Source organism: Triticum urartu, chromosome 6A, assembly GCF_056163025.1.
Source record: "Triticum urartu cultivar PI428250 chromosome 6A, HENAU_Tu73, whole genome shotgun sequence".
Taxonomy (NCBI): Eukaryota; Viridiplantae; Streptophyta; class Magnoliopsida; order Poales; family Poaceae; genus Triticum; species Triticum urartu.
Genome location: NC_141878.1, coordinates 356,182,234 through 356,205,074, shown reverse-complemented (window position 1 = coordinate 356,205,074; position 22,841 = coordinate 356,182,234). Strand labels below are relative to the sequence as shown.

The following is a 22,841-nucleotide window of genomic DNA, read 5'->3' as shown; positions in this document are numbered from 1 at the left end:
GCCTCGTCCCAGCATCCTTCGGTGTGGCGGAATGGCCGCACCGCCACCCCGTCGTTGACTCCAGCTGGCTCATCGTCCCACGCTCGTCGCGCACCCATGGATGCGCATGCCTCGCTGCTCTTGGCGCGGGAGCTCTTGCACTATCGCCCCATCGACGACCTCTACGAGGACAGGCTCGCCTGCATCACCGAGCTCGTCAGTGCCGCAGGGGGCTCCCCCTTGCGGTCCCTCTCGCTGCCTCGCCCTCCGTCCCGTGTAGGGGGTGAGGATCAGGAGGCGCCTCCGCCGCCTCCTCCCCAAGAAGGTGCCTTGGCTCCAAGGCGCGCAGCCGCAGGGTGGGACCCTCCACGTCCGGCGCCTGCGCAGCAAGAAGGGAGCTGCCAAGAGATCCCACGTCCCCGGGAAGGTGCTCACGCGCTCCCAGCGCCGACACGCCAAGATCGCGCCCCAGCGCCTCCATGACAAAACCCCACGCTGCTCCCAGTGGCGGCGCGTGGTGACCCGCAAGAACAAGTCCAACACCAGCAAAGGGCGCCGGTGGCCATGGCAGGCTGCCTCGCCTTCACCCCCGAGCTGCGGGGAGTCACATGGTCGGACAAGTTCAAGCCTGACCACCCTCCCCGCTATGATGGCACAGCGGACCCCGTGGAGTTCCTGCAGCTCTACGAGCTGGGCATCGTGGCCGCCAATGGAGACGGAAAGGTCATGGAAAATTGGTTCCCCATGGCGCTCAAGGACGGCGCCCGCACCTGGCTCCTGAACCTGGCTCCCGGCACGATCTCCTCCTGGAGCGAGATGTGCACCCGCTTCATCACCAACTTCCAGGGCACTCGCGACCGGCCCCCGGCTGTGAGCGACCTGCGCCGCATCAAGCAACAACCAGGAGAAACCCTGCAGAAGTACATCCAGGGCTTCAACTACGCTCGCCTCAAGATCCCCAAGGTAACTGAAGAAGCTATCATCTCAGCCTTCTCCGACGGCGTGCGCGACGTCAAGATGAAGGAAGAGCTAGCAATCCATGAAAACCTGTGCACATCCCTGGAGCTGTTCAACTTGGCGACCAAGTGCGCCAGGGCTGAGGAAGGGCGTCTCTCCCTCCTCGAGCTCCCGGCAGCCGACCCAGAAGAAAAGAAGCTCAAGGCCAAAGACGTGAAGCGCAAGGGGGCTGTCGTGCTAGCAGCGGAAACGGACACCAAGCGAGGCAGGGATCAGCCTGAGTCATCCAAGGGCGAACGGTACTGCGTGTACCACGACCTCTACACCCACAACACCAACGAATGTCAAGAGCTCAGAGCCATGCGAGATGGGCGAATCGGCCGACGCCCAGAGTGCAACGACAGAGGCTATGGCCGAGGAGGAGGAATAGGTGGCGGATGATGGGAAGACTGTGGCCTTCGCCAGGGATGGCGTGACCGCCCTCGCGAGGACCTCTGGCAGGACCAGCCTCGCGAGGGAGGCTGGAGGGACCAGCCTCGTGAGGGCCACCCGCACGGCAACGCAGGCCTCCCTCCTCTGCCGCCTCCACCAAGGAGGAACGAAGACCAACACCAAGACGACGGGGCTGGGGCTTCCAAGAGCCGCGTGCAATTGCTTGCATCTTGGGTGGCGCCCAGGCCCCAGCCTCACAGCGCATCTTCAAGCAGTTTGCTCGCGAGGTGAATGCAGTCCTTCCCAAGCTTGAGGCCATGCGCCCTCTCAGGTGGTCTACGTGCGTGATCACGTTCATTTCCGCAGACCACCTCAAGTGTGCGGCAACGGCCGGAGTCCTCCCGATGCTTTGCTCCCCAGTCATGAGCAACATGCAGGTCACCAGGACCCTCATTGATGGTGGGGCAGGACTCAACGTCCTGTCCGTCGAGACGTTCGACAATCTCCAAGTGCCGTACGACCAGCTTCAGCCGACCAAGCCTTTCTCAGGAGTCACCGATGGTTCCACTGTTCCAATTGGGCAGGTTCACCTTTCGGTCACCTTCGGGCAACGCAACAACTACCGCACCGAGCTCATCGACTTCGACGTCGCTCACATCCGCCTGCCGTACAACGCCATCCTCGGGTACCCAGCCCTAGCCAAGTTTATGGCAGTGACTCACCATGGTTACAACGTCCTCAAGATGCCAGGAAGCGGTGGAGTCATCACCGTACCCTGTGAAGAAAGGGACGCAGTGTGCTCGCTTGAGCGTGCGTTCCAAGCCGCAGCTATCGAAGACCCAGATCATAGGAGCGGGAGGCCTCTCGAGGCGACCCTCAAGAATAAGAAGACCTTACCTGGCCTGAGCCACAAGGAGGCAGGTATCTCCGGAGGTATTGCGTCAGGATTCATGCCCGATCAGGGAGCGCCACCCTCTCATGCATAGGAAGGCGCGCCCGCCGCCCTCCTCAGGCAGGGCTCGGGGGCTCTCTCTTGGAGAGCCGCCGACCTTGCCAAGGTCGCGGGGGAGGCGCTCGGGCACCACTTGGAAGGGTGCTTTCAAGCACGCTTCCCTCAGGAAGGTACAAGTCAAAGGAGACCAAACCCTCAGGAGTTCATTGCAAGGAACACCCATGAGCTACAAGAGTCCAGAGTCATGCACGGCAACCGCCGCTTACCTGCCGTGGCCCCACATCCAGGCGAGGATGGAGTACTACGCGTCTGCGTCGACGTACCAGGGCTCAACCGAGCTGCATCCCAGGAGCGCCTATGGCCTTCGGCTGTAGGGTGCTGCGAGGGACCACCTCACAACTACGTTCGCATGCCCTTCGGCCTGCCGAGCGCGGTTGCCACACATCAGCGCCTGTTGAGGAGCATTCTAGAGGCTCACGAGGTCAGGCATCGCACAGTCCTGGCGAAGGCGGCGATGGTCCCCGAAGACCTGCACGTGCCACCGGAGCCTCCCAAGGCCCCTGAGCCTGGGGGCTCATGAGGGCCGATGTCTTCACCGTGCATCGCTCACTTCCTCAGCATCACTTCATCTTCAACAGCACCAGCTGACATCTTTCAGAGTTCTACTTTCAGCTGGGAGCACCCACAGGGCTGCACCATTCCCAGGCCGCGTGGGTCCGTCCCCGCGGCATGTATCCATTTTGGTTATGCTCTTTATTTACCTTGTTGGGGGCGCCCCCCGGGCTGCATCATCCCCACGCTGCTCAGGCCCGACCTAGCGGCGGTTGCTTTTACCTACGCTTGCTTGAAATTGGATTTCCTCCTATGTGCATAACATACCTGACCTAATCACCTGCTTGATCGACGCCTATCTGAAGAGCCGCTCGCTCTGGCACGGCGCGTGCGCACGGGTCCATCCCTACAGCGTTGATAAACCTGAGTGGTCGAGCTCTGGCCGCGGCGGCCCCGCACGACGCCACCTCACCAGGCCCCCAGTGCCCTGACCGCTCCCTCGGAGTGACCATAGGTTGGCCGACGACCGTAACAACAGGTCTTGTTTCTCTTCATGATTGGTGTGTAGGACCTACTCCATGAGAAACGCTGGGGACGTCGCGAGCTGCCTCTCCCTCTCTCCGGCATGGACCGCTTGCACGTTAAAAGGGGGGTACCCGAGCATCGCGACTCATGGGCTCCTACTGGATCTCCAGCCCTCACCCCCTCGCCTTGACCCATGGCATCGCGACCTGTCATACCAGCGGCGGCTGAGCTCGCTCAAGGGCCGGGACCTGAGGACGTAGAGCGTTAAGGAAAGTGCGGGGGAATGGGAAGAAGCTCGCGAGGGCCTAACCCAGTAGTACCTCGGCCACCGCCTCTCGAGCCGGGCACCTCTCCGAGGAACTACGTCAGACGCACAAGATAAGTCGCACCCTCACAAGAGCTAGACCAATGCAATGCTAAATCCCCGCCCAGTGCAACTCTGTCATGGCGACGCTACCTTCCTTTCTCGCCCAGCAAGGATTGCTTGAGCGCTAAAGGGGACCTCCCGAGCATCGCGACTCGGGGGCTCTTACCGGACCTCGGGCTGCTCACCTCCTGGCCTTGACCACGGCATCGCGACCTGGCATACCAGCGACGGCTGAAGCTTGCCTGGGGACTGGGACCTGTCAGCGTAGAGCGCCAAGTCCTCATGAGGATAGAAAGGGGGAGCTTAGCCGGAACAAAACGGACACCTCAGCCAATTCATATTAAGGATATAGTATTTACAAAAGGCACGGCAGACGCCTTACATACCTTCGCGGGGTGTTGCTTTAATTCCTTGCAGGGAACAAAATGTGCTAACCCTAAGGGACGCTACTTGCTAGCACCTCCCCAAGCGACGCCATCATCAACAGTGGGCTGCCCAGTGACGACGCCAATCCCATCCAGATCAGTGGCGTCGGCGGCCCGATGCAGCTGCCCCACTCCGAGTGCGGCGCGAGCTCGGAGGCTCGTAGCTGTCATCGCTCGTCTCCGGGGTCGGAGGAGTTCGAGGGAGCCGCTGAAGCCCTCAGTCCCTCCGCTACTGCGTGAGGAGCTGCAGGAGGACCAACGGGCGGGGCTGGTCCTCGCCAGTTCGTCACCCCTGCCGCTTCCCTTAGGGTAGCATTCTAGCCGACGTCCTTCTGCATCAAAGACCCTGAAGAACATCAAGGAGGCGCTGTCGTATTCAAGATGGATCACCAAGGCGCCGTCCGCGCGACAGACCTGGGCAATCTCACCCCAGCCCCGGGTCATGAAGACCTTGCCCGGAGCGACGACCGTGACCTCCGCTCCGGTTGCAGGGGTGCCACAGTCGACGTGCTGCAGCCAGAGCTCCAGGGCACCGCTCGGCGGCATCTCGAAGGCGAAGGAGGGAGGAAGGCGGATCCATGAAATTGGAGGCATGGCGGCGTGGAGCACAAGCTCGCGAGAGGAGCGCTCCGCGTGGACTCCAGGGGGGACGACGCCCACCACTGTGACTCGCCGGCGACGGCGGCGGCGCTGTCGGTGTTGCTCGGCGCCCTCCCCCCTGGGGCCTACGACGCGGGCGTACAAGGGCAGCGGAAACCCAGGCGGCGACCGCTCGTACCACGGCCTCGACACCTCCTGCTAGGCGCCTTCATCCCGGTGACAGAGGATTGGCCGCTTCTTCGTCGGGAGGGGGTCAGGACCCTCTCTGGGGGCCTTTCCCTTCTCATCAGCTGAAAACCGGCAGATCAGTGCCATTGGTGCAAGAGGAAGCAAGGATGAGGAAGAAGAAGAGGAGGACTAACGGAAAGGTGTGAACTGGCGGAGCTCACGCAGCCCCGTACTTATAGCCGGGGAAGACTAACCGCCGAGCACCATGACCTCAGGTAATCATGACCCATATATCTACATGCAGGGACTTGTTAGTCGTGTAGTTGCCGAGGCGTCGTGGGAAGTGCAGACCCCCACGTCCAATCAACCGCGACGCGGCGCCCAAGGCCGCAGGCTGTTAGGGCCCGCGGCGCTTCATGCTTGCCCCATCGCTTCTTTGCTAAGCCAAGCCCGCACGCGCCTTGGGCCCGGGGGCTACTGTCGGCGTTCTAGGAACGGGGGTCCCCAGACTTGCCTGCCTGCGGCCTGCGGCGTGGCTCAGGCAGGGGCCCAGCGCGGCCCATCTTCATCAGCCCAAGCTCAAGACCCTCGCGAGGGGCCAAGCCTCGCGGGGCGGACGACAGGAAGCTTCCTCAAGAGCGGCCTCATCAGGCAGGCTCGCGAGGAGGCGAAGAGATCAATGCAAGGGTACCTCGCGAGGATCCCATGAAGCAAGCCATGACGATCAAGGCCAGGCGGGCGCCGGCCTGCGCAGGGTCCTTGTTTCCCCTTTGGTGCAAAGGGGGCAAGCACAGGCCAAGGCATCAGGCAAAGGTTACCATTCCGGTGCAACGAGACCAAGACCAGCCAGACGGCCGGACGGAGGTCACCGTGGAGCCCAAGACGGCGTCATCACCGGTGCTTTTGGCAGCCGAAGACCACCTTTGGTCAGGATAACTTGAACTAGATGTTCCCCTTCAAAATGGCCAATTGTTGGCGCCCTTCCCACTCAATTATTTAGGGAGAGGCCCAGGGCCTCTATAAATAGAGCTAGACACCACAGAGTAGAGGGACGGCTAGAGATCTGGTAGAACCCTAGCAGAAAGAGAGGAAGAACCTAGTAGAGACTAAGTAGAACACACCGCACCAGCTGAAGAACACCCCTCGCGAGGCTGTTCTTCCCTTGTACTGTCCATCATCAGCCCCAGAGGCAATCCAACACACCACACACTGGAGTAGGGTGTTACACAACAACGGTGGCCCGAACCAGTATAAACCTCGTGTCTCTTGTGTTGTTCATCATTTTCGTCTTAGTTCGCACGAGAGGATCGGACGTAGAACGGTAGGGGAGAGATCTCTATGCGCACCCCAGTGTTCGAACCTCAAGGGTCTGCCGGAACCCGAAATCCGACAGCGCGCCCAGGGGGGTGGGGCGCGCCCCTACCTTGTGCCCACCTCGGACACCGTTTCGCGTTGATCTTTCTCCCAGATTTTCCAAATATTCCAAAAATAACCTCCATCCTTTTTTATCCCGTTTGGACTCTGTTTGATATGGATATTCCGTGAAACATAAAACATGTAACAAACATGAACTGGCATTGGGCACTGGATCAATATGTTAGTCCCAAAAATAATATAAAAAGTTGCCAAAAGTATATGAAAGTTGTAGAATATTGGCATGGAACAGTCAAAAATTATAGATACGACAGAGACATATATGCATCCCCAAGATTAATTACTGCTCATCCTCGAGTAGGTAAATGATAAAAAAGATAATTTTTTATGTGGAATGCTACCTAGCATAATCTTGATCACATATCTAATCATGGCATGAATATTAAGATACGAGTGATTCAAAGCAATAGTCTATCATTTGACATAAAAACAATAATACTTCAAGCCTACTAATAAAGTAATCATGTCTTTTCAAAATAACATGGCCAAAGAAAGTTATGCCTACAAAATCATATGGTCTGGCTATGCTCCATCTTCACGACACAAAATATTCACATCATGCATAACCCCGATGACAAGCCAAGCAATTGTTTCATACTTTTGCCGTTCTCAAACCTTTTCAACTTTCATGCAATACATGAGCGTGAGCCATGGACATAGCACTATAGGTGGAATAGAATATGATGGTGGAGAAGAAAAAAAGGAGGAGATAGTCTCACATCAACTAGGCGTATCAACGGGCTATGGAGATGGCCATCAATAGATATCGATGTGAGTGAGTAGGGATTGTCATGCAACAGATGCACTAGAGCTATAAGTGTATGAAAGCTCAAACTAAAAACTAAGTGGGTGTGCATCTAACTTGCTTGCTCATGAAGACCTCGGGCATTTCAGGAAGCCCATCATCGGAATATACAAGCCAAGTTCTATAATGAAAATTCCCACTAGTATATGAAAGTGATAGCTCAAGAGACTCTCTCTATGTGGAGAACATGGTGCTACTCTGAAGCACAAGAGTGGTAAAAGGATAGTAACATTGCCCCTTCTCTCATTTTCTCTCATTTTTTTTATTTTCTTGTGGGCTTCTTTGGCCTCCTTTTTTTGGTGAGCTTCTTTGGCCTCTTTTATTTTTTGTAAAGTCCGGAGACTCATCCCAACTTGTGAGGGAATCATAGCTTCCATCATACTTCCGTCACATGGGACAATGCTCTAATAATGATGATCATCACACTTTTATTTACTTACAATTCAATATTACAACTCGATACTAGAACAAAATATGACTCTATATGAATGCCCCCGGTGGTGTACCGAGATGTGCAATGATCTAGTGTAGCAATGGCATCAAAAAACGGACAAGCCATGAAAGCATCATGCTAGCTATCTTACGATCATGCAAAGTAATATGACAATGATGCTCAAGTCATGTATATGATGATGATGGAAGTTGCATGGCAATATATCTCTGAATGGCTATGGAAATGCCATGATAGGTAGGTATGGTGGCTGTTTTGAGGAAGGTATATGGTGGGTTTATGGTACCGGCGAAAGTTGCGCGGTACTAGAGAGGCTAGCAATGGTGGAAGGGTGAGAGTGCGTATAATCCATGGACTCAACATTAGTCATAAAGAACTCACATACTTATTGCAAAAGTCTATTAGTCATCGAAACAAAGTACTACACACATGCTCCTAGGGGGATAGATTGGTAGGAAAAGACCATCGCTCGTCCCCGACCGCCACTCATAAGGAAGACAATCAATAAATAAATCATGCTCCAACATCATCACATAACGGTTCACCTTACGTGCATGCTATGGGAATCACAAACCTCAACACAAGTATTTCTACTAATCCACAACTACCCACTAGCATGACTCTAATATCACCATCTTTATATCGCAAAACTATTGCAAGGAATCAAACATATCATATTCAGTGATCTACAAGTTTTATGTAGGATTTTATGACTAACCATGTGAATGACCAGTTCCTGTCATCTCTCTAAATAGATATAAGTGAAGCAAGAGAGTTTAATTATTTCTACAAGATATATGCCCAGGCTCTAACAAATATAAGTGAAGCAAAAGAGCATTCTACAAATGGCGGTTGTCTAAGTGAAGAGAAACAGGCAATCCAAACTTCAAATAATATAAGTGAAGCACATGAAGCATTCTATAAAGCCATACTCAAAGAATATAAGTGAAGTGCAATGAGCATTCTATAAATCAACCAAGGACTACCTCATACCATCATGTCGCATAAAAGAAATATGAAAACTAAATGCAAAAGACGCTCCAAGATTGCACATATCACATGAATGAAAAGAATTCGAAAACATACCGATACTTGTTGAAGAAAGAGGGGATGCCTTCCGGGGCATCCCCAAGCTTAGACGCTTGAGTCTCCTTGAATATTTACTTGGGGTGCCTTGGGCAGCCCCAATCTTGAGCTCTTGCCTCTATTCCTTCTTCTCACATTGAGACCTTCTCGATCATCGAACACTTCATCCACACAAAACTTCAACAGAAAACTTGGTAAGATCCGTTAGTATAATAAAGCAAATCACTACTCTAAGTACTATTGAAAACCAATTCATATTTTGTTTTTTCATTGTGTCTACTGTAATATAACTTTTTCATGGCTTAATCCACTGATATAATTCGATAGTTTCATCAAAACAAGCAAACTATGCATCAAAAACAGAATCTGTCTAAAACAGAACAGTCTGTAATAATCTGAACATTCACCATACTTCTGATACTTGAAAAATTCTGCCAAAATTAGGAACAATAAAAAATTTGCATAGAAAGACAGTGCAAAAAGAATCAGAACCGTTTGATGTTCCAGTAAAAAATGTAAAATCACACAGTACAGCCAAAGTTTCTGTCCTGCACCGTACAAACCAACAAGCATCTAAAACATCCTAAAGGAAAACCTTGGCGCATTATTTTTATTTTTAAACTTTATAAAAGCACACAACAGAAATAAATGACTCTCTAAAACTTCCGGGTTGTCTCCCTGGCAGCGCTTTCTTTAAAGCCATTAAGCTAGGCATATAGTGCTCAAGTAGTGAATCCACCCGGATCCCAAGGTATATCAGAGCCAATTTTAATTAACAACGATTTGTAATTTAGTAGTGAGCACAAAGTAACATATATCATGTAACAACGAAGTCTAACTCTCTTCCTATGCATCGGTATGTCATAAAAGAACAATTCATGCACACATAGTAAAGGCCAATGCATAGTATAAACAGTTTCTTGCAATTTTATCATGTTGGAAACATAGAGAGGTGGAGATATAGTTCCTCTCTCATAATAATTGCAAGTAGGATCAGCAAGCACATGCATATTATATCTATCGAAATCATCATGTGTAATAGTAAAACGCAACCCATCAATATAACCCTTAATAAGGGTAAACTTCTCCGATATAGTGTAGTTGGGAGAGTTCAAAAAGATAATAGGACTATCATGCGTGGGTGCAATAGCAACAATTTCATGTTTAACATAAGGAACTATAGCAAGTTCATCTCCATAAGCATAATTCATATTGGCATCTTGGCCACAAGCATAGCAAGCATCATCAAAAAGGGATATTTCCAAAGAATCAATGGGATCATAACAATCATCATAGCATTCATCCTTCGGTAGATTCAAAGGGAAATTAAACAATGTATGGGATAAAGAGTTACTCTCATTAGAAGGTGGGCATGGGTGATCAATCCGTTCTTCCTCCTTTTGTTCTTCGCTCTCCTCCTCATCTTTTTCATCCAATGAGCCCACAGTTTCATCAATTTCTTCTTCCGTAGATTCCTGCAAAATATTACTCTCTTCTGGGACAGCGGAGACTTTCTCAATAAACGCATCAATATCGGAATTGTATTCATAATTCTCATAACAATATTTAAGGATAGCTAAATTTTCAGGTCTGTAGACAGCATCGTAAAGATTTTCATATTCTTTGAACATAGATTCAATTTCATAAGCACCCAGAAAAGCAACAAATTCTTCTATTTGTTCCACATCATAAAAAGTCATATATACCTCTAGCATAAGAAGCCAAAGTTTTATTATCATTAAATTTGCATAAAAAGGGATGGTGTGGAGCCTTCATCCTAAAGCAACAAGTATAATCATATCTCATGCATAGTTGCCTAGCATAACACTTCAACATATAAATTTGATCCCGTAATACTTTCCCTATTTGTGTCAAGCGTTAATCCCTAAAGTATTCACGTTGATCCAACGTTACTCCCATTACCAAATTGAATGGGGTTTTCTCAATATTATCAAAGTAGTACATAATTTCTTTCACATAACAAGCATCGAGGGTTTTAGGAGGTTCCTCATCTCCATGAGTAGCAAGTACACCAATTTTTTTGGTATTTCGTGTTCCATATCCATAACTAAAGATAGAGAACAACTAAGAACAACAAATAAAAATTACTTAGTGATAAAGCAAACAAGCACACACGAGAATATTCACCCCACGCTATTGCTCCCCGGCAACGGCGCCAGAAAAAGGTCTTGATAACCCACACGTATAGGGGATCACAACAGTTTTTGATAAGTAAGAGCGTCGAACCCAACGAGGAGCTAAAGGCAGAACAAATATTCCCTCAAGTTCTATCGACCACCGATACAACTCTATGGACGCTTGATGTTCGCTTTACCTAGAACAAGTATGAAACTAGAAGTACTTTGTAGGTATTGTTGGACAGGTTTGCAAGATAATAAAGAGCGCGTAAATAAAAGGTAGGGACTGTTTAGATAAAGAAACAATAAAGTAAATATAGAGAGTGTGGAAAAGTGGTGGTAGGAGTTTTGAAATTGCCCCTAAGCAATTGACTACTTTACTAGACCGATAGCAAGTATTATGTGGGAGAGGCCACTGCTAGCGTGTCATCCCTAACTTGGAATTCTATGCACTTATGATTGGAACTATTAGCAAGCATACGCAACTACTAACGTTCATTAAGGTAAAACCCAACCATAGCATTAAGATATATTGGTCCCCCTTCAATCCCGTATGCATCAATTTCTATGCTAGGTTGAAGCTTCTCTCACTCTTGCCCTCCAATACATAGTCCTATCGACATACAACTAACCCTATGGTGTGATCCACGCCCGCGCTCATATGATGGGCACCAAAGGACATCAACATAACCACAAGCAAATTAAATCAATCATAGCAATTCATCAACCACCGATAGGACAACAAAAATCTACTCAGACATCATAGGATGGCAACACATCATTGGATAATAATATGAAGCATAAAGCACCATGTTCAAGTAGAGGGTACAGCGGGTTGCGGGAGAGTGGACCGCTGTAGATAGAGGGGGGAAGGTGCTGGATATGTTGGTGAAGATGGCAGAGGTGTTGGTGTAGATCGCGGTGATGATGATGATGGCCACGACAGCATTTCGGCGCCACCGGAAGAGAAGGGGAGAGGGGACCCCTTCGTCTTCTTCTTCCTTCACCTCATCCCTAGATGGGAGAAGGGTTTCCCCTCTGGTCCTTGGCCTCCATGGCATGGGAGGGGGATGAGCCCCTCCGAGATTGGATCTATCTCTCTGTCTCTCTCTGTTTCTGCGTTCTATCCTGCTGCCCTTTCACCGTTTCGTATATATATATATATATATATATATATATATATATATATATATATATATATATGGAGGAAACCCCGAGCTCTTATTCACTAGCTAGGAGCGCGTCCACATCAAATGGGTGAAGCGATCCGGGGCAGGTGGCTAACTCTAGCACCCCGGCCTTCCACTTCCGGGCCGGCGACATCGCCCGCGTCGGAGGGACCGAGTGGGTCGAGGTTCTCCTGCCTGGATTCGGATTCCGGTTCCTCCGATGAGGAGGAGGCGCCGGCAGTGGGCGTCAAGTTAGCACTTGAAGTGCTGGATGAAGATGCGGGAGGCGTGGCTTGGACTCTGGTGGTTCGCCGGAGGAGGAAAACTGAGGCGGAAATTGTTCAAGAATTCTAGACTGATGCGGGTTTTCCTACGCCGGCGTCTCGCTTCTGGGAGAAGCGGTCGCCGTCGCCGCCGGGGGTGCCGCCGGAACTCGTAGATATGGGTGTCGGCAATTGCAGGGCGCAGGAGAGGACTATAGATGCAGAGGGCTCGGGGCGGGCTGGTTCAGCGTTGCCGTCTAGCTCGGTGGCGTCGCTACCTCCCAGCCGGATGCCCTCGTCGTCACCGTCCGGTCTGCGAATGGCCCGACCACCGTGGCTGGGGTCCTGGCGAGGTCCTCTGCCGCCGTGCAGGGTCACGCCGCCGCCAGTACTTGGGCAGTTCATGGACGCAGCCAAGTTCAATCCTTCCTTGAGGGGACGGGAGAGATCGCCGGCGACGGCCGCATCGACGAGATCTGACGTTGATCGAGCGGCTGTTTCGGAGGCGAATTCTCAGGAGTTTCAAAATTGACCGGCCTCAGAGAGCGGCCCCATGTTGCATGCAGGGAGGGAACCAGGCCAGGATTTTTCTTGGGCCTTTCTAAGGAGGCGCATGAGGGCTCTCTGGGGTGGATACCCTACTCTCATGCCATTGATTGTGCAAGCAGTCACAGACAAGCCGCCACCGTCCACATTGTCATCGGTTTCTGCCGCACAGTCCTCGACCGCCGCCGCCAAGCCTCTGCACCCCTCGCGGACGCCTTCACCAACTCCTACACCGTCTTCCTGCACCAGGGTTGCCCGCTCCTACGCGGCGGTCGCGGCGGCGCTGTTGAGCCCCATGGCGGGCGTGCCTCCTGCGGCGCGGGCCGCCTCGGCCACGGGAGGGTCGAACCCCCCTACTACTCCGGGCATGGGGGCGCCACCGGCTCCCTCGCGCCCTCCGGCTCAGGCGCCGGGCTTCTACGGTCCGCCACAACAGCAGCGAGGACCGGCACTAGTATACATCTATGGTGGGAACCAGCCCCCTGGTTATGCCCAGGCTGGGCAGTACCTCTCGCCGTATGGTCCGGCCGTTGCCGGAGTGCAGGCCCCCACATATGGGGCTTCGCAGACCGGGTTGTCCGCTCCGCCACTGTTTCATCCAGGGGGGTTGTGGCACATCCGGCTCAAAAACGCAAAAGGAAGAAGAAGCCACAACAGCAGCAGTTTGCCGATGGAGCCTTACAACATGGTTTTCACCCTCCTCCTCAACACATGCCGGTTCAGCAACAGTTTCCGCATCAACCCATACCACAGCAGCACGTGCAGACTCACCAAGACCAATATCAGCAGGTTGTGCAGCCACAGATGCCGCAGGCACTAGCTACCGTCGCTGTCACACCACAGGTGGTTCCCGGGAGTGATGTGCAGGTGGATCCTACAGTACCTAAGCGCAAGGCCAAGAAAGGGGTCCGTTGCTGGAAGTGTGCGGTAGATACGCATGCAGCGAAGGATTGCACTATGCAACATTACTGTTATATTTGTGACAAAATAGCTCATCCGACGTTGCAGTGCCCGGTTCTTAAACTCTCTAAGCCCAATGCTTTTGTTTCGGGAGTTGGTGCTGATGAGACTTACTTTGTACAATTGCCAGATGGCGTGGTCAAAGAGCACTTGGCACCGACACAGACACCGATCGCACGTGTTCAGGTTACTGGCTTGATGGTACCGGCTAGCATCGTCGAGAGTCAAATTGCCAGGAGATGTCCGGTCCGTGATCAATGGAAGTGGGAGGCTATTCAGCATGGGTCTAATGCTTACCTTGTTAGCTTCCCGTCTTTCGAGGATTTAGACAGGCTCGATGGAATCCAGATGAATGTGCCGTCAGTTAATGCCCAGATGACTGTTACCGCATGGACATCGCAGGAGGTTCCGCATAAGATCGAACTGCAGCAGATTTGGCTTCATGTTGAGGGTGTTCCCATACGGTGCGTCATTTTTTGGGCTTATGGGCCATTGGTACTCTTATGGGTAAGACCTTGGACGTGGATCTTATTAGCCTGCGACGTCGTGGAGTGGTCCGTATTCTCGTGGCTATGACTAACACTCAGATTCTGGCAAAGTGCAAGGATGATGTTGGGCCTTTTGTCGCGGCGGATGTAGTGGTCAAGCTCAAGGGCTACACGTTCACTTTTAGGAGGGAGCCTACAGGATATACTCCGGATTCATACTTTGTTCCGTTCATTTGGAGACGCAAAGATGATAATGCTGATGATGATAGCGGTGCGAAGGAGAAGGATAATGAGATGGACACCTCGGAACACACTGGCAACCCAACCATCAATTCATCTTCTAGTACTGCCCAAGCGGAAGACATTCAAATGCCTCAGGTGCAATGACGGGATCTCGCGAGCATTGGCCTTGGTGGTGTGCCAGGAGGTGGCCCTTCAGCTGTAGTCACTCCGTTCAACTCCAAGTCGGTGCAGGCCACCGGCCTCTCGGCGGGACGCCCGGACTCATCATCGGTGCACCGACAGCTAGCGGGTCAGGTGGCGTTGCAACCTACGTCGCCAATACCGACGGTAGCGACACAGCTGGTTGCTTCCATTACGGTGCAGGACAGAGGCGACACGACATGGGGACCGGACGGGGCTTCGAAGCACTAGAAACAAGCTGCGCTACAGGCGGTCGCCCAGCTACCTGCTCGTGATGAGCTGGGCAAGCTGGCCCTGGCTGGGTGTGGCGCTGAAGGCCCGGCCTCCCGTGTACAACCATGCATGCATACTGCGGCTGGGCGTGGTGTCGCAGGACCGGAGTGGATGCATGCACCGGCTGGCCATGGTGCTGAACGGCCGGCCTCGGGTGTGCAGCCATGCATGCATGCACCCGTGGCTGCTCTTAAGTCCTAGGTGAAGGCCATGCAACCTCCTGTTGTACAGATTGTAAAGACAGTTGACTCTACGAGTTTGGATGCCCTTCAGCTGCAGGTGGAGCCGGCCACGTCCATCTCTACCGCATTTACTGGTACGACTGGTCCGGCCCCTCTTTAGACAATGACCTCGTCGTTCGAGCCTGTGGTTGAGATTGTCGGGGAGGGGGTTGCTACTCCACCATCATCCCCTTCACCGGCAGTAGAGCAGGTGCCACAACCTCCAATGGGGATGACACCTACACGACGGAGTAGTCAGCATTCTGTTGCCGACGACGGTTCTATGGACACAGATGAGGACTCTTTGGCCAAGGCTATGCGGCGTAAGGCAGCGCAAAACCTCTACAACCAAGGTATTACGTCATCACCCAAATCCTTTTTAGATTTTTCTAATACTGCCATCGTTTCTAAGTTAAATAAAGTGGGTGTCAGTCTTGGAAAGAATGAAAAGGATATTTCTATTTCGACTAACGCTTTGAAACATGTGGAATATGACCGATTAAAAGTTACTCCACGTGTTTCTAGCAAGTCTTATGTCTCCTGTACTGATGAGGAAGAGCTGCATGCCACATCAGATGGTTAGCTACTCTCTCATTTAGTAGGGGCGGTTTCGGACGTGGGTCTAGATGAACCCGGGCTTAGTTCATTGATTGAGCTTACAGCATTCAGACGTAAATCAAAGACCGCACATTCGAAAAAAGATAGTATGTCCCATAAGACAGCAAAGTGTTCTAAATCTCCTATTGTTTCCTCATGAATGGAATGTTTTTTAATAGCAGAGGTCTTCGTGACTTGGCTAAACATTTATTCATTGCAGAATGTAATAGGGAATACAATTTAGATTTTTTGGCTATCTCTGAAACGGGTAGATGTGATTTCTCAGTAAGTCTGCTTAACCGTCTTTCTGGCGGGATAGACTTTACTTGGGTTTCGCGACCACCTAGAGGTCGTTCTGGGGGCATTTTACTTGGCGTAAATACAGGGACTATGGATGTTTTGGCTAGTTCGAATGGCGAGTTTCACGTTAAACTCCATATTCGCAACAAGGCCGACAACTTCACATGGACCCTCGTCGCCGTGTATGGGGCAGCCCAGGATGAGTTCAAGGCCGATTTTCTTCGTGAATTGGTTAATCTGGCGAAAGATAATCCCTATCCCATTCTTATAGGTGGGGATTTCAACTTGCTTCGATTTCCAAATGAGAAAAGCCGTGGTAGGTTCGATAATCATTGGCCTTTCCTTTTCAATGCTGTCATCGACAGTCTAGATTTGCGAGAGGTTTCTATGATTGGAAGACAATTCACATGGGCGAACAGTCTTCCGGAACCGACATATGAGAAACTAGATCGCGTTTTAATGGATACCGAATGGGAATCAAAATTTCCTATGGTTTCTGTTCATGCTCTACCTCGTATCGAGGCTTTATCAGACCACGCACCCATTCTTCTAACTACTGGGTTGCCACGACCACAACATAGATGCAAGTTCAAGTTCGAACTTGGGTGGTTGCTTCGGGATGGCTTCCATGACATGGTCAAGGAAGTGTGGGAGAAACCAGTCGCCGGGCCTACCCCAATACACAGATGGAATAACAAAATGCGTGCATTACGTAAATTACTTGGTGGTTGGGCCAGGCATACGGTGGGTATCCTCAAAAAGGAGAAGCTTCGTCTTTCATCTATCATTGATGAATTAGAAGCTTTGGCAGAGGTTAGACCTCTATCTGAGCATGAAATTGAGATCAAGAATCATTCAAATGCACAGATAGCAAACATGCTACGTGAAGAGGAACTCAAACGGTACCAACATTCTAACTCTCAATTTATCCTAAAAGGTGATTCGAATACTAGATATTTTCATGGAGTCGCCAATGGCAGACACCGGAAGAAAATTATTCATTCCCTACAACAGGATGAGGGAGTGATTGAGGGGCATGAGCAACTTAAATCTTATATCACTAATTATTATAAAAATCTGTTCGGAGCCGCAGAGGAAGGAAACTTCTCGATGGATGAGACCCGAAGAGATGACATCCCTCAGGTCTCTGATGAGGAAAACAGCCTTCTAACAGCCCCATACTCCGAGGAGGAAGTTAGAAAGGCAGTTTTCCTAATGGAGCATAACAAAGCCCCGGGTCCGGATGGTTTTCCTGCTGAGTTCTATCAGAAATTCTGGGAAGTCATCAAACCGGATCTCCTACTTTTGTTTACCGACCTACATGCTGGCCAACTAGAATTGTTCCGCTTAAACTTTGGTGATATTATTTTATTACCCAAGGTTAATGAGGCTGAACGGATACAACAATATAGACCTATTTGCCTCCTTAATGTTAGTTTTAAAATATTCACAAAGGTTGCGACTACTAGGCTAAATTCGGTTGCTGAACATGTGGTTCGGCCTTCACAGATAGCTTTTATGCAAGGCAGACACATCCTAGATGGAGTTGTTATACTTCATGAAACAGTCCATGAATTACACCAGAAAAATTTAAATGGGGTGGTACTCAAAATAGACTTTGAAAAGGCTTATGACAAAGTCAAGTGGCCTTTTCTTCAACAGACTCTCAGAATGAAAGGATTTTCTGAAGAGTGGCGCGCTATGATCCATAGCTTCGTTTCTGGAGGTAGTGTTGCCATTAAGGTCAACGATGATGTTGGACACTATTTCCAAACGAAGAAGGGATTACGGCAAGGTGACTCGGTATCGCCCATGCTATTCAATATAGTGGCGGATATGCTAGCGGTCATGATTGATCGTGCCAAGGTTGATGGCCAAATTGATGGGGTAGTAAATCATCTAGTTGATGGTGGTCTCTCTATACTTCAATATGCCGATAATACGATTCTCTTCATGGATCATGACCTCGAGAAAGCGAGAAATCTGAAACTAATTTTATCAGCATTCGAGCAACTCTCGGGTCTAAAGATCAATTTTCATAAAAGTGAATTGTTTTGCTTTGGCGAGGCTCAAGACGAGGCCCACCTGTACGCTGAACTTTTCGGATGCGGGTTGGGTCAGTTTCCCATGACATATTTGGGGATACCGATACATTATCGGAGACTCACAAATGCTGAATGGAAACACATCGAGGAGAGACTACAAAAAAGACATAGCAGTTGGAAAGGTAAACTGCTGTCTCTGGGTGGAAGATTGGTACTCATAAATTCAGTACTTAGTAATATGGTACTATATATGATTTCCTTCTTCCAGTTACCGAAAGGAGTTTTACATAGATTGGATTATTTCCGATCAAGATTCTTTTGGCAAGGAGATAGCGAGAGTAAGAAATATCGACTGGCTAAATGGAGTGTGGTTTGCTGTCCCAAAGACCAAGGCGGGTTGGGCATTCATGACCTTGAGGTTAAGAATAGGGCCCTCCTCGGAAAATGGTTGTTTAAATTACTAACGGAAGATGGTGCATGGCAAACCCTCCTAAGGAGGAAATATGTGGGTTCCAAGGCGATATCCCAAGTATATTGGAAGCCTGGGGATTCCCACTTTTGGGCAAGTCTAATGGCTACGAAGAAATATTTCTTCTGCTATGGATCCTTCTCGATTAAGGACGGCTCGGAAATTAGATTTTGGGAGGACAAGTGGCTAGGAAATGCCACACTCTGGGAACAATATCCGGCTCTATACAACATTGTACACCACAAAGGTGATACTATCGCCATGGTAATGGAATCATTTCCACCAAATGTGACGTTCAGAAGAGACTTAATTGGACCCAGACTCCAATCGTGGAATATCCTGCTCCAACGCTTGTCCACGGTGCAATTGTCACATGGGTCTGATGTATTCCGATGGAACCTCCATGGGAATGGACAATTCTCAGTGGATTCTATGTATAGAGCGTTAATTCAGTCCGATGTGCCAGTTGTTAATAACAAGAAGATCTGGAAGATGAAGATACCTCTTAAGAATAAAATCTTTGCATGGTATCTTCGTCGCAGAGTCATTCTTACTAAAGATAACCTTATTAAGAGGAATTGGCATGGAAGCCCGCAATGTGTATTTTGTCACCATGAGGAGACAATAAAACATTTATTCTTTCAATGCAAATTGGCTCGTTCTATATGGTCAGTCATCCAAATAGCTCCTGGCTTGTATCCTCACTGTAGTGTTGCTAATGTATTTGGCAACTGGTTACATGGGATTGATCACAAGTTTAGAACTCTTCTTAGGGTGGGAGCGCTTGCCATTATTTGGTCGCTTTGGCTATGTAGAAATGATAAGGTTTCTAACGATAAAAGTACTTCTTTGTTGCAGGTTATCTACAGATGTACCGGGACTCTTTGTTTATGGTCCTCTCTACAACGTGTGGAGAATCGAGGCCGGTTTACGGAGGTGTGTACACGATTGGAGGCTACGGCGAGGGATACTTTTACCCAACATGGGTGGCAGCATGATCTAAGGATTGGCCCCCCTCCATATTAGGCGTTATACGGACTCTACATGTTTCGTTGTAATTCGCCTTTCTATTTTTATTTTGTGTGAGAGGATCTTATTTGGCTGTGTGCATCTTAGTTATGCAGAGGCCGGGTGTAATTCTTAAATCTTTTAAGTAATAAAGTGCCCCTTTTTGAAAAATATATATATGGAGATCCGTTACTCCGATTGAACCAAAACCTTCACCATGATTTCTTTTCTTCCAAAAATTAGCTTTCTTGCGGCCGAAGAAGGGCATCAACCGCCTTACGGGTGGACCACGAGGGTCAGGGGCGCGCCCAGGGGGGTGGGGCGCACCCCCTACCTCTTGCCCACCTCGGACACCGTTTCGCGTTGATCTTTCTCCCAGATTTTCCAAATATTCCAAAAATGAGCTCCATCCGATTTTATCCCGTTTGGACTCCGTTTGATATGGATATTCTGCGAAACATAAAACATGCAACAAACAGGAACCGACACTGGGCACTGGATCAATATGTTAGTCCCAAAAATAATATAAAAAGTTGCCAAAAGTATATGAAAGTTGTAGAATATTGACATGGAACAACCAAAAATTATAGATACGACGGAGACGTATCACTTCCCAGTGAGCATGCATGGCGTACAGTTAACACACTTCCCGATGAGCCTCCGCATTGGAGTACACCTCGCACGCCTCCCGTTTACTCAAGAACTCAAGCACCTGTCCGCATGGCCCCTCCTAGCCATTAAAAGAGTGAGGCATGGCGTCATGTGAAGGGTTAACAGAACACACATGATTCAAATTATACAAAACGTTTGAAATGTTACAATGGCAGCTATTTGTTTCAAAATGCCTTTGTTGGCTCTTATTCGAGTGCACCTTCTCTCAAAATGGACACGAAAAATACCACAACATTTCGGGTGCCATTCCATGATAGCATGCCAAGTTTCATGAATTTAAGACGAGTTTTGGATTTACTAGAATTTAAAAACAAAGTATCTCAACGTTTTGCCAGCAATCAATAGTGCCCTGGTGTTTGAAATTCATTCCCATTTCTTGCATGGGACCTAACCATGCACCCAAGGACGCATATTTGATTTTCAACCAATTTATGTGCATGTAGTTCAAATTTGAATTATGCACATAAAATGCCTATAAAACCCAGTTAATGTATAAAAATGTCCAAATGAACCTCGAAACATTCCAAAATTTAACACAACACCCCCGTTCTTCTATGTTGACACTAGAAATTTTTTGAAATCAATAAGAGGCAACAGATAGTGTTTCGTCCCCAAAGGTGGCAAGTTCGCAACCGAAACCATCACGCTTGTTGTGAGAAGCTCTGGTTTGTGAGAAGCTTATACCCAAACTACCTCAAATGGGACAAAATTTTTAGCACGACATGTTGATGCCGCTCCATGATAGCATGCCAAGTTTCATGAATTTCAGAGGAGATTTGGATTTACTAGAATTAAAAAACCAGGTATATTAATGTTTGCAGCCGAGTGACGATGGCAGGGTGTTGGACATTCATTCCCATTTCTTGCATGGGACCTAAGCATGCAACCAAGGACACATATTTGATTTTCAACCAATTTATATGCACTAGAGCATGTGCATGTAGTTCAAATTTGAATTATGCACATAAAACGCCTAGAAAACCCAGTTAATGTATAAAAATGTCCAAACAAACCCCGAAATATTAGAAAATTTAACACAACACTCCGGTTGTTATATGTTGACACTAGAAATTTGTTGAAAGCAATAACAGGCAATGGATATCATCTCGTCCCCAAAGGTGGCACGTTCCCTACCAAAACCATCACGCTTGTTGTGAGAAGCTTATACCCAAATCTGCCACAAATGGGACAAAAATTTTATCACGACATGTTGATGCCTCTCCATGATAGCATGCCAAGTTTCATAAATTTAAGACGAGTTTTGGAGTTACTAGAATTTAAAGACCAGGTATATCATTGTTTGCGGCCGACTGGCGGTGGCAGGGTGTTTGACATTCATTCCCATTTCTTGCATGGGACCTAAGCATGCAACCAAGGACACAGATTTGATTTTCAACCAATTTATATGCACTTGAGCATGTGCATGTAGTTCAAATTTGAATTATGCACATAAAATGCCCAGAAAACCCAGTTAATGTATAAAAATGTCCAAACGAACCCGAAAAATTCCAAAATTTAAAACAACACTCTTGTTGTACCATGTTGATACTAGAATTTTTTTGAAAGTAATAACAGGCAACAGATATCATTTCGTTCCCAAAGGTTGTACGTTCCCTACCGAAACCATCATGCTTGTTGTGAGAAGCTCTCGTTTTTGATAAGCTTATACCCAAACCTGCCCCAAATGGGAGAAAACTTTTATGATGAAATTTTGATGCCACTCCATGATAGAATGCCAGGTTTCATGAATTTCAGACACGTTTTGCATTTACTAGAATTTAAAAACCAGGTATCTCAATGTTTGCGGCCGAGTAACGGTGACATGATGTTTGACATTCATTCCCATTTCTTGCATGGGATCTAAGCATGCAACCAAGGACATATATTTGATTTTCAATGAATTTATATGCACTTGATCATGTGCATGTAGTTAAAATTTAAAATATGCACATAAAATGCTTAGAAAACACAGTTAATCTATAGAAATGTCCAAACAAACCCTGAAAATTTCCAAAATTTAACGCAACACTCCTATTGTTCTATGTTGACACTAGAATTTTTTAGAAAGCAATAAGAGGCAACAAATATAGTTTCCTCCCCAAAGGTGGCACGTTCCCTACTGAAACCATCATGCTTGTTGTGAGAAGCTCTGCTTTGTGAGAAGCTTATACCCAAACCCGCCCCAAATGGGACAAATTTTTTACCACGGAATGTTGATGCCACTCCATGATAGCATGCCAAGTTTCATGAATTTTAGACTATTTTGGATTTACTAGAATTTATAAACTAGGTATGTCAATGTTTGCGGCCGTGTGACGGTGGCAGGGTGTTTGACATTCATTCCCATTTCTTGCATGGGACCTAAGCATGCAACCAAGGACACATATTTGATTTTTCATCCAATTTATATGCACTGGAGCATGTGCATGTAGTTCAAATTTGAATTATGCACATAAAATTCCTAGAAAACCTAGTTAATGTATAAAAATGTCCAAATGAACCCTGAAACATTCCAAAATTTAATACAACACACCTG

At 48.7% G+C, this 22,841-nt stretch overlaps 1 protein-coding gene across 1 annotated transcript; it reads left to right on the top strand.

Moving 5' to 3' along the window:
* The first annotated feature begins 543 nt into the window (after nucleotides 1-543).
* On the top strand, nucleotides 544-19,769 carry LOC147965225 (uncharacterized). Its single transcript, XM_087530355.1, has 10 exons — nucleotides 544-716; nucleotides 12,972-13,755; nucleotides 13,858-14,273; nucleotides 14,904-15,194; nucleotides 15,994-17,392; nucleotides 17,567-18,155; nucleotides 18,816-18,889; nucleotides 19,079-19,152; nucleotides 19,484-19,561; nucleotides 19,742-19,769. The coding sequence occupies exons 1-10, from the start codon at nucleotides 544-546 to the stop codon at nucleotides 19,767-19,769; spliced, it is 3,906 nt and encodes a 1,301-aa protein (XP_087386481.1).
* The last annotated feature ends 3,072 nt before the right edge of the window (nucleotides 19,770-22,841 follow it).